At 42.6% G+C, this 12,336-nt stretch overlaps 1 protein-coding gene across 7 annotated transcripts in view; it reads left to right on the forward strand.

Moving 5' to 3' along the window:
* Positions 1-3: 3 nt before the first annotated feature.
* SPATA18 (spermatogenesis associated 18) overlaps positions 4-12,336 on the forward strand; it is a 44,067-nt gene continuing 31,734 nt past the window's right edge. Inside the window, exons 1-3 of one of the 7 annotated variants that reach the window (XM_032497281.1) lie at positions 4-602; positions 965-1,096; positions 7,694-8,554. In XM_032497281.1, coding sequence (XP_032353172.1) covers positions 8,468-8,554 — 87 coding nt within the window. In that variant the 5' untranslated portion in view covers positions 4-602; positions 965-1,096; positions 7,694-8,467. Of the gene's footprint in view, positions 603-964; positions 1,097-4,920; positions 8,555-12,336 lie in introns of those variants that run through there. The other 6 variants (XM_032497289.1, XM_032497293.1, XM_032497306.1 and 3 more) reach the window with 6 other exon arrangements.

Raw genomic sequence — 12,336 nt, forward strand, 5'->3', positions numbered from 1 at the left:
CGCGCGCCTGCGCCTGCGCCCTGGAGGGGCGGGAGCGGGGCCCGCGGCTCGCCGCGCCGCACCCCGCACAGCCCAGCCCCTGGCGGGGAGGGTCCGAGCCCGCGCGCCGCCGGTGCCCGCTCCGCTGCCCTCTGCGCCCTGGGATTCCACACGACCTCGGGCCGCCTCTAGATTCTTCGAAAAGGGCGCCCTTAAAATACGGAGGACGCCTCTCCGTCCCCTCCTCCACTCCCCGCCACGAGGGGCTGGTGCCGTCCCGAGTCCTCGTTGCTTCACGTGCCGGGGTCTCCCTGGCTAGGGTGGGAAGGGGGTGTTTTAGAGAGTACACGTGGACGAGGAGGGAGGTGGTGACAATGTGGACAGAAGTTAACAAGTTTTTGATTTTAGGCAGCTAAAATCTTGAAAACCGAGCCTCCTTAAGGAGGACATACAGTCACTTAAGGTATGCTTCTTATCTTTACAGGGACTATGAAGTCGGATGCTTTTTCTGTGGTATTGGGGTGGGTTTTTCATTTTTTATTGGAAATAGTGTGGCTTTATCTCCTGGGGAACCTGCTTTAACAGATATTTACTGCACATCTGGAAGCCACTCAGATATACAGGTAACTAGAGTACACATTCCTCTTTCCCTGCCCTCAATAGAATCCAATAATCCTTAGTTTAAAAAAAAAATGCTGTGAACGCCGCGGCAACAAGGGTACAAGAGCTGTTTCTCAGGTAGCTGAAACCACTTCTAAGCACCTCTGGGCTCTGGGCTGCCCAACTCAGCAGGAACCATCAAAGAGACTTGCTGGCCAAATTTTCCTTTCTCTGGGAACCAGATCAGTTTTGCTATTCTGATGACTGGAGCCGTTATTTCTCTGCCCTGCCTACTTTACATCAGAGGACTGTCGTGAAGTTTAAGTTAGACACTCTCATGTGGTAAGGCGCTCACAATCTTTTCTCTTCTCTCCTCTGATTTTAGCTAATGTCAGAACCTTGCTGGTCATCAGTCTCTGCATATCCTCTTTCCCAATGCTGAAACAACTTGACTCCCATCTCTAGTCTCACTCCTGCCTGGGTCTTCAGGACAAATCTCATCTTAGCTGGGAAGACTGTGAGTTATAGCCCGATGCTTTGGGAGTCAGTATAAGTCTCTGTTAATAGTCTGGCTGTGGTCCCAATTATCCATTCAGATAACCGGGCTTTTGACTGATGCTTAGTTCCTGTCTCCAGTTCTTGTCTTGTAGTTCTTACTCCCCAGACTTTGCCTCTTTCCCCTCTGCTTGGAAAATCCTTCTCTTTTTCTCTGGCAAGCATGCTTTTATTCACCCTCCAAAAATCCATTCAAATGTCACATTCTCTTTAAATCCTTCCCAGGTGTATAAGCAGTTTTAGCTGATCCGTCCCTTATCTCTGCTCCCGGTCTTTTCTTGCATGCACTTCAGATTGCATTGTATTTTATTTTGTTTTCCTGCCTGACTTCATCTAAAAAATGGGGAACTCTATCTGGAAGGCCCACATCTTACTCATCCTTTTATCTCCAATGCCTAACACAGTAATGGCACTTAATGTCTTAGAAATCTGCCCAGCTTCTAAGACCAGTAGACCTGTCTTGATCTTGCCAGCCTCTCTCCCATTTAGGTGGTGAGATACCTGATAACAGTTATGTCCTTCTGGCTGTCTGAAAAAATATTACCGCTTCTCTTCCTGGAGATATCCTCTCCATCCTTCCAGAACTGGCTTTAAATGTCACTTTCTTCTATAGCTTCCCCGATCCTTTCTTCAGGGGTGTCAAGGATGAGGTAGAGGAAGGATCAGGGTTACCGTAAAATTTTATATTTACCCCGTTTAACTTGTCATATTGAACTACAGCTGTGTCTCTCTCTCTGGAAAATTGTGAGATGCTAGGGAGAACGGACTGAGTCTAATTTTGACTTATGATTAAGGCAGATGTTTCTGTCACACTAGAAATTCAGTAAATGTTTATCAGATGTGCTGAAAAGATCTATTTCAACATCCTTCATCCTAGAAGATGTTCTCATGCTCATATCCCTCTCCTGGGGGTGTTTACCGGTATCTTACAATGTAGATCATACCCACTGCAACCTTGCATCAACTTAATGTGTCCTAAACTCACCCCTTCAATGACCATTTTCACAGAGCCAAGTATTTACCATGTGTCTAGCGAGCAAAGCTGAAAAGATTGAGGTCAAGGTGCCTTCTTTTTTGAACTAACTATAATGATGGAAACCTGAGTTGAGATAGAAGGAGTATCTGGTAGCCCTCAAAAGTCACACTAAGTCTACATTCCCCCCCCCCTTCTAATCTGTATTTGCTACCAATGTTCTATAGTAGTTTATTTACATGATAATGTGATAGTTATGATATATTAAAATTTTCCTCTTATTTTTGTACGTTAATCAATTGTGGGCATGAAATAAATTTACAGAAAAATTCTAAACTGTCGCACTGAGCAGGGAACTCTTATTGGTATCGCATAGAATACAGCATCTCTGCTTCTGTCCATTGGGGGGAACTGTCATCAGCTCAGGTCCCTACCAATTAGTTCTCCAACGGATGATTAAAAAAACCTTTTCCTTTCCAGTGTGGCAGAGAAGACAAAGGGCCAAATGAAGCTGATAAAATGAAAACCAGCACTCAGGGTACAGAACACTGAGTAAATGGACAAATTAGTGTTTTCTACCTATGAGTGGAGACAAAGTGCCTTGGCAACACCACCAATAAAAATGAGATTTAGAGTAAGCTTCATGCAGGTGGGTCAGCGAAGGCTAAACAATTTTCTTCAAATAGTAATACAGGCCCTAAACGAAAGGAGTAAGGTTCTAATGTAGACAGCTGTAGGACGAGAATAGCATGGCACACACCCAAGAGGATCAGGGCGCCTGAAAAAGCCTCCTGGCCAGAACAGAACAGATTATGCCTTTGGCCACACTGGCTAAGAGCCTGCAACTGTCCCTAGTGAGCAAGCACTGGAAATTATCATAGAATTCCACATAGGATTCCACTGTTCATCCTTGTGGCTTCTTGCATATATTTATGTTCAGTGTAGTGTGAAACTACACACACTGCTCTCACTCTGAGTGGATTTGGTTCATCTTTTGTTGGCTTCTTAAAATCCCAAATTAAAAATCTCTCCAGGTGACTGATGTAGGTAAAATTCAGAGCGGACAAAATTAGGGACTTTCAGAAAGTCTATTCTATCCAGACATTTGATACATTACACTTCTCTAGAACAAATGGCTCCTGGCTGGGTGGTTGAATTATGATGCCCTAAGAACAACCAATGGGCTAATAAATTTGCTTACTTCTACCTCAGTGGGATTATGACATCAGACACCAAGCAGCCAGTCATCTCCTTCCTTCTTTCCTTCCTTGCTTCCTTCCTACCTTTTTTTCCTTCCTTTCACTTCTTTCTCTTTCTGTTAACAGTTCAGTTTAACAAACTTTTACAGAGGGCCTAGAATGTGCCAGTTGCTGTGTTGAGGATATAAAGCTAAATAAATCTCTGCCCTTTTCTTTAAGAAGCTTACATAGGAGGTGCACAAGTAAGTGTAACACAGTATGACAATTGCAACATGAGCCATGTGCCTAAAGTTAGAGAGAGAAGAGAGTGATGAGCTCTGAGGGGCTGAGGCAGGCAGGAAGATTCTGTCCATTTGAGCTGGGTTTAAATGTATTAAAAGTGCAACTGTAGAGAATCCCCTTGTCTGTTTCCTGGAGGTTAGGTGTATTAGTTATTCCAGCCAGCCTGCAGAATAAACTGTATGCCAAAAAGATGTTCAGCTTTGCTGATTGGCTAACGCTCTCAGAATCAAGGCTCGACCTGAATTGAACTGAGCCAAAAGAATGAAACAATGGGCAAGATTTGCTCAATCTGAACCGTAACCAATATGTTTTAAGAAAAAAAAAAAAAGGCAAAACAGCATTAAAGAATATTAGAACTGCAAGAAATCTTAGAGCTCATCTAGTCCATGTTTTTCATGATATAGATAGAAAAAAATGTGGCTCAGAACGATTAGGGACTTATGTAAACTCATGGGAAAACACTAATTTGCAGAGTGTGTAATAAAGCAAGAGTATCAGAGTTCCAAGTTTATTCTTTCAGCTTCTCCGGGACACCTGATAGTGTGCCGGAAAGAAAGATCGAATCTTTATTTTTCCCCAAATAATTGCCTACTTGATCATATCCTAGAGTAATTGAATAGAAAAAAAATGAGCGCATCTTACTATTCTCCAAATAGAACCTTTACTTCTTTGATACTGTCACGTGTGTATATATATATACTTTTAAAGTAGAATCCCAACCTTGTTGAACACCTGCTTGTAATTTGAAGCATATGGATTCTTCTTTAATCAGCAGCATTGACTGTGGGCCCTACAGGCTCTAGTTCTGTCTCTTTTTTTAAAGTGAAGTATAGTCAATGTACAATGCTGTGTTCATACATAGTGAGTCAGTTATACACATGCGCGTATGTATTCCTTTCAGTTATACACACACATGTATTCAGTTATACACACATATGTATTCTTTTTCATTATAAGTGACTACAAGATATTAAATATAGTTCCCTGTGCTAGACAGTAGGACCTTGTTGTTTATCTATTTTATATATAGTAGTATCTGCAAATCCCAAACTCTCAATTTATCCTTCCCCTTTCTTTTTCCCCCTGGTAACCATAGTTTATTTTTTGTGTCTGTGAGTCTTTTTCCATTTTGTAAATAAATTCATTTGTGTCATTTTTTTATATTCTACATATAACTGATATGTGGTATTTATCTTTCTCTTTCTGGCTTACTTCACTTAGTATGATAATCTCTATGTCCATGCATGTTGCTGCAAGTGGCATTATTTCATTCTTTTTTATGGCTGGATAGTATTCCATTATATATATGTGACATATATGATATATACAAAATATGTGTATTTTATATATACATATATAATATATATACACATACCATAACTTCTTTATCCAATCATCTGTTGATGGACATTTAGGTTGCTTCCATGTCTTGACTATTGTAAATAATGTCTAGATCTCTCTTAAACTGATTGTTACCCAGCACTCATCAGAAGCTCTGAGGAGGAGATCGTCATTAAACGGCACTTATGAGGATGCCCACTTATTCCTACAGGTGTGGAAGTTCTTAGCTTATATCAAGTTGCACTACCAGAGAGCTAAGAAATGAAGTGTCAGTTGCTTGGCCCTCTCTTTGATGGCATATGTTCTAGTGTTACCCCCTTGGCATTGATCAAAGATGACTGCAAGAACAATCACATCAAGATTGTTTCTATATTTTCTAAAAAAGGGGGGAGGTGTTATTAAGGACACTTTCAGATGTGTTGTTCTATACTCTCTGGAAAAGGATGAACATATTTTAGAATTGTTACCAGAAAAATGCATTTTTATTCTAAGAATTGGTATATATAGTTTTAAAATCAATAATAATCATATCACTTTTCCTTTTTGCCTTGACTGCCACAAAACCCAGAAATAAATGTAAAGTAAGGCTCAATCTTAGTACATAGGTTTAAATTGGGGGCATATTTGCTTTTTCCATTAAAATTTTTTCTAAATCTACCAATGATATTTTCTATAAATCTTTTACTGTAAGTGAACTCAGATCGTTTTGGAAACTTTGGGAGGATAAATAATGAATACATTTGTAAAACACTTCCTTTGTTTTGAGTCCTTGGGGGCTATGCTTCTTTGTTATTAGTAAATACCCAGTTCCTGCTATGGACAACTGTGGTCCAGAGTTCTACAGAAACCAAGAGGTGCATGAAATGACTGCAGGCCTGAAGGGTCTTAAATCTAGTTGTGGGGCTGGAATATCACAGAGATAAATAACATCTGGTAGCATATTCTAAAGTGATTTTGTCATCTACAAAACAGAAATAGACTCACAGACATAGTGAACAACCTTATGGTTACTGGGGAAAGGGGGTGGGAAGGGATAAATCTGGGAGTTTGAGATTTGCAAATGTTAGCCAGTATATATAAAAATAGATTAAAAAACAAGTTTCTTCAAAAAAAAAAGTGATTTTGAAGACCCATTGTACCCTAAGACCCTATAAGTCTATTAAATTAGTAATATGAACATTTGGTCAAAGTGTATTCTATTTTAAGTTGGCTTAAAAATTGATATTTTGACTAACATTTTTTGAATGCAGTAAAGTTTTTGGTTAATTTTGTCTCTAAATGAGTTTTCATAAAAGCAGTTTGTGTTCATGGTAGAAATTTGGAAAATCAGAAAAGTATAAAGGAGCAAATTAAAATCATCCATAATCATGCCTTGGGTTCACATTGTATAACATAACACAATATATATAATTCAGTGTCCTGCTTTTTTCACTTAACGTTATATAATAAGAATTTCTAGATACTAGATATTCTTTAATAACAAGATTTCTATTGTGAAACATTTCATTGAATGATTTGCTCAATCATTACCCTATTGTTGATTTACATTGTTTCCAACCTCATTTTCTCTAGTAAATATAATACTGTGATTTACATTCGTAGTAATAGGGATTATAGCATTTAGGAAGTCCTAACTATAATACATGCCAAGTACTGTGCTAAGTACTTCACATAAATGATCTTATTTAATCTCTTAATAATCCTGTGAAGAACTATTGTCCCTTGTTTACAGATGATGTAAACAAGGATTACAGGTCAATTAAAATGCCCACAGCAATAAAGAGAATTTAATCCTTAATCTGACATAAGCAAATATTCTGACTTGTTTTTATGAATAATAGAACTGTTCAAAGATTTCAATTGCCTATTAAAATGTGCAATATTAGTTCCAAATTAAAAAATCTATGAGATTCTTTTCCATTCCCTTCCTTCTTCTTTATATTTTCTTTTAAAACTGTCTCTAATGAATATTTAGTGTTTTTTTAACTTTAGTCATTGTTACTGTACTATGATGAAATAATATGTTATATCCTCTTTATAGTACTTATTTTTTGTTAAGATATAATTAACATAATATTATGTACATGATTCACTATTTCTATATACTGTGAAATGATCCCCGCAATAGGTGTAATTAACATCCCTCACCACACATAGTTAACAAGTTTTTTTTCCTTGTGTTGAGAACTTTCATAGTCCTTATTTTGTAGTCTACAGAAAATACTAGGAATATAGGCTCCAGAAACAAGCCTTTCATTTTTATTAGAGGGCAACAGAACCACTGTAATTAAGAGGGGAAAAAAAGGCGGTGAAAATTCTGAATTTTACCGTAGTTGGACATGTGCAATGTTCACATTCTCAAATACCTGAAAAAAATGGAACTGAATTGAACTAGCCAGCTGACTAGCTAGCTGAGGCCCTGCTCCACCCCTACTGTTTTAATGACTAGATAAAGATGATTTGCAATCAGCATAAGGATTCTAAAGTGCTTAATGATGGTTAAAATGATTTCATTTCTTAAGTAGTTCAAACTCTCACTGTGGCTCAATACACCCTTTTGAAATAGCGCCAAACCAGGTCTGAACTTGCACAAAGTCTCAATTAGAGAATTCATAATTAAACGAAACTTTAGAGTGCTTAATGATTCTAAAAATAGACCAAATGGTGTTTAACCCGGAGAGATTTAATTTGTGAACATCCTGGAACTAAAGTCTATTTACCTGGGCACCCCCCTCTCCCCAAACCTTGGGTGTTACAAATGAAGAATTCAAGGCTTGAGAAGTGAGAGAATCAAGGAGCCAAACAGGTGCTTTCTTCAGAGCCTAACCAAAAGCTTCCAGGGAGAAACGCCCTCCGCTCTTCTAGACAAGAAATCTCCGGCTGCCCCCCATTCCACACTGCCAGCGGGTCTCAGTCCATCAGAGGATCCGGGAGCCACCATCTGTGGTGGTAGCGTGTTCCAGCCCCGGCTCAGCCCGTGGTCTCAGCAGCGTTGGGCACCCTCGCTTTCCGCCACCAGCAGCAGCACGAGCAGCAGCAGGACGAAGAACAGCAGCAGCAGGAGGAACGGCGGCATCGCGCGCGCTGGCAGGTGCCGGGGACCCCGGGGATAGCAGGAGGGCTGGAGGGCGGCTGGGCGGGAGGCGAGAGGAGGGCGCAGCGAGGGCTGGGCGGCTACGCCGTCGTTGCCAGGATGCGGGCCGCGCGCGTCCCTAGCAGCCGCCCGCTCACGTCAAAGTTTGTTTAATAATCGCCCGGGTATTTATGGCGGGGGCTGGGGGCGGCCCCGGGGGAGCCCGGAGACCGCGCGGGGCAGCGGATGAGGCGTGGCCGCTGTGGCCCAGGGCACCTCCCCCCCGGCTTCCCGAACCCTGCCCCGTCCGACCCCAGGGGGAGGATGGAAACACCAGCGACGCTCTGAGCCCCTCAGGAAGATAACACCTTTCCCGCCACATCGCCCCGCGGTCCTGCGGAGGCCACCCCTTTGTCCCCTCCACGAGTCCATCTCCCAGAGCCGGGCGGAGCGGAAAAGCGAGCGATGGCGGATAACCTGAGGAAACTGGTCTCCAACGAATCGTTACGATCCCTGCAGGACAAGCTGGAATGCTGGCTGAGGGAGTACAATGTGAGTCAGGGTGGGAGACCCCCGGGGCTCGCCCTCCGTCTAGTTCCTGGCACAGCCCTCGAAGGGGGTTCTTAGGGCCGCTCTCGGGGTGACCCCTCTGCAGAGTCCCTTGGTTGTGATTCCTGACTGGTACTCAGCCTCGGGCCGGGGTCGCGGGGAAGGAAGGAAGGACGCCTGCGGGCGGGCTCCCCTTTCACCCGGGAGGCCAGAGGCGGCTCCGGGGTGGCGCGGCGGGCGGAGCTGGGGTCTGGGAGTCGAGGAACCGACAGCGCCTTCCATCCATCGGTAGCCAAGGACGCTGGCCGCCCTGGCAACGGGAAACCCAGCGAGCCGCCCGGGTCTGGTCAAGCCAGCCTGTCTCCCTTCCAATCCCCTCCGCCAGCACAATTCACCGCCATTCCCCTGACTCGAATTTTTTTTTTTTAAACTACACCCTTCCTACTGCCTTTCCACGAGTCTTCTACTCTGAGGATAACTAGTGGTTATATCAGACTGGAGTTTTATAAAAATACACTCAGGAGTTATATTACCCAGAAGTCAATGAAATGGACACTTGTCAACGCTGCAGGGTCTCATTTGCGTGCTGGTCAGCACGGCAGGTAAAGAGCAGCTTCAGTACCCGGGCAGACTGCAGAAGGCCTGTTGCCCAGGCACTCGTAAACCAATATTCTGTCATCAAACCCAGAAGCGTTCTTCGAATCTCACTAATCTCCACCCCTACTTCCGTTCCTCTTAATCTCCCCCACCCAGAAGGTAGAACTCCAGTGCTGAATTTGCTTTACGTTCGGTTGGTTGGCCCATCTTAAAAAGGAGAGTCCTATTGTTATACAGCAAGCAGAACAGGGAGGCAGAAAGAGCTGGGAACCGGAGACAGCCCCGCTAACTTCCAGGCCTGGCTCTGCACAGAAGCAAGCTGAATCATTTTGGGCAATTTATTAACCTCTCTGAGTTTCAGTACCTCCTCTACTAAATGGGAGAGGCTGGAATTAGATGATATGTAAAGTTCCTTTTTGGATGTCAGGTTTTTTGTTTTTTTTTTTTTTTTTCAGTCTAGATAAGCTTGTTTCTGAAATACTACCAGGAAAAATGCAGCTGGCTTCTGTTATGAGTCCCTGGGCTTTCCCATTACCCTTCTAATCAGGGATCCTGGAAGAAGGGGAGCTCAAAACACAGCTAGAGTTTTCTACTTAGCCTTACTTCCTTGTGTTTACCCCCTTTCCCCACGTTTAAAGAACCAGCACTGACTATTTCTTCTCCATCGAGATTGCAGAAAAATTAAAATTCACCTCTAGCACAAAGCCTTGGGTTCCCCGTCCCCACCTTCAGAAGTGCCTGCTTGTTACTTAGTCCCAGAAGGTTGAGGATAACAAATCCTAATACATGTATTTAGCCTTCTTAAAACTACTTCTTACCAAAAAAATTTGTTTTTTCTTGCCCTGTGGCCTAAATACACTTGAAATGTTACAAAGTATATTCAGTTTGTCAGAAGACAACATTTAACACAAATGACACTAACAGCGGCTGGACCAAATTAAATGATTGTTTTAGAAACTACCAGTAAGTCCTAAGAAATGCCAAAGTTTATTGTACTTTCCCATCTCACTAACAATGGTGCATCCCACTGAACCATTTCAATCTAGATTCTTCACTCACATACACACATACACACAGACACGTGCGCATAATAGAGACTGCACGCTTAGAGACCAATGCCGTTCCAGAGTCTGTGGCCATTCCCTGGGCACCATCATTTCTCTTTGACTCTGGCATTTGACTTTTGACATCCCTGTTCTTCTAAGGCTCTAATAATTCGTCTCCTTGCCTTCCCACTCTCCCCACCCACCACTTGTAGCTATTCTTCAAGAGCCAGACTTTAGAAATCTCTTCCACCTTCATGCCTGCTTCATCTCTTACTCCTATGCTGATGAATTTCATATCTATAATCAGGTCCTGTTCTCATCTGAGTGCTCACTTCTGCAGTTGCCAGGATATTTTCAGTTGTGCTATTGTCATCTCAAAGTCAGATCAGTCTAAAACCAACCTTACCCTCTCCCATGCCCCAAGACTAAGTAGTCTTTATCATGACATATTCTACCTCCTTCTCACCAGCATAATCTGTTGATACCAGCTTCTAAATTCATGCTAAACCTGAGCACTTTTCACCACCCCCACTGCTGCCATACTGTCCACCTTTGGTCATCTTTCATTTGGATTATTTAAAAAATGATAACCCAAAGTGATTCTTCTGAATGTCAAGTCAGATTGAGTTACTCTGGCAAAACTCTCCAAACTTCCTCTCTCAGAATAAACGTTCCTACAATGGCCATCAAACACAATTGTTCTCCTTTAAACTATGTGACCTCAGCTATTATTTTCTCCCTTGCTCAACCACTTCAGCAATACTGGCCACCTTGTTCCTTCTAGAGCAAAGCTGTCCAATGGAACTTTCCATGGTGACTAACATGTTCTATCTGTATATCTGTATGCTATATTTGCACTGTCCAATATGGTGGCTATTCGGCACTTGAAATGTGGCAAGCGCAAACTGAGGAACTGAGTTTTTAACTTCATCTAAGTCTAATCTAAATTCAAATAGTCACATATGGCCAGTGGTGACTGTATTGGCTGGAGCAGTTCTAGAACACACCAGCCATGCTCTAGCTTCAGGACATTTTGTTCTTGCTGTTCCCTTTGCCTGGAAAGCTTTTCATGCACTGATATTTCAGCAAGATATCGACATCCTTGCTTCTTTACCTCCTTCAAGTCTTTGCTTCAGTGTCACCTTCTCAGGAGACAGTGTTCTGTTTACAGTTGTAATCTCCTGCCCTCACCCCTTATTTGAGGCAGGGGGAGAGGTAATTAGGTTTGTTTGTTTGTTTATTTATTTATTTACTTATGTCTTAATGGAAGTACTGGGGATTGAACCCAGGACCTCCTGCATGCTAAACATGCTAAACATGAGCTGTACCCTTCCCCTGCCAGCTGCATCTTAATGATGGAGCTGCATCTTAATGATGGACTTCCAGTTAGAGAGGAGGATGAAGGATGGAGGAAACAGCATGTGCAAAAAGCAAGGAGGAGGAAAAAGCTAGCATATTTGGGGAGCCTGTGACTACTTCCAGGCAGGGAGTGGATGTGAGATGAGGCCAAGGAGGTAGGGTGGTGGGGACCAGAGGATGGGGGGCTTGGCTGGTGTGTTAAGGAGTTTAGACTTTACCCTGAGGCAATGGGGAGAAGCTAAAAGCATTATGCAGGGAGAAAATAGGTTTGGATTGTATTCAGGAAAGTTTGCTCTAGCTGTTGCATGATGGGGAAGTTGGAAACCCTAGCAGAACAGAGAGGGCTGGGGGATACTTTAGGCAAGAGATAATACAGATCGGCATCTTGTAAACTACTCTGAGGCTTTGAGTAAACAAGGTCGAGCGGTCCCAGGATGGTCCTTAAGGTTTATGTAAGAGTATGCTACTCCAAATGCCCCCAATTTATCAAGTAACATCAGTGTGGTTTTATTGATCAATTCTGTCAAAGAGCCAAATAACCACCTATGCAGAATCTAATTACTCTGGAGAGATGCCAAGATGAGAAGAGAAATTAACCTCCTTAAGATGTTAGCAGTACCTGAAGAAGGCCAACTCTGGGCTGAAACTGTCCTCTCTCTGACATGCTTTTGTTTCTACTCAGACTTCTGGGCACTGGGGACTTGATTTTGGTCAGATGCTCCAAGACTTATTACTTTAAAAAATGTATTCTGTGTACAAAGGGTAAGAGCTTACTATATCCTC

This window comes from Camelus ferus, chromosome 2, assembly GCF_009834535.1.
Source record: "Camelus ferus isolate YT-003-E chromosome 2, BCGSAC_Cfer_1.0, whole genome shotgun sequence".
Taxonomy (NCBI): domain Eukaryota; kingdom Metazoa; phylum Chordata; class Mammalia; order Artiodactyla; family Camelidae; genus Camelus; species Camelus ferus.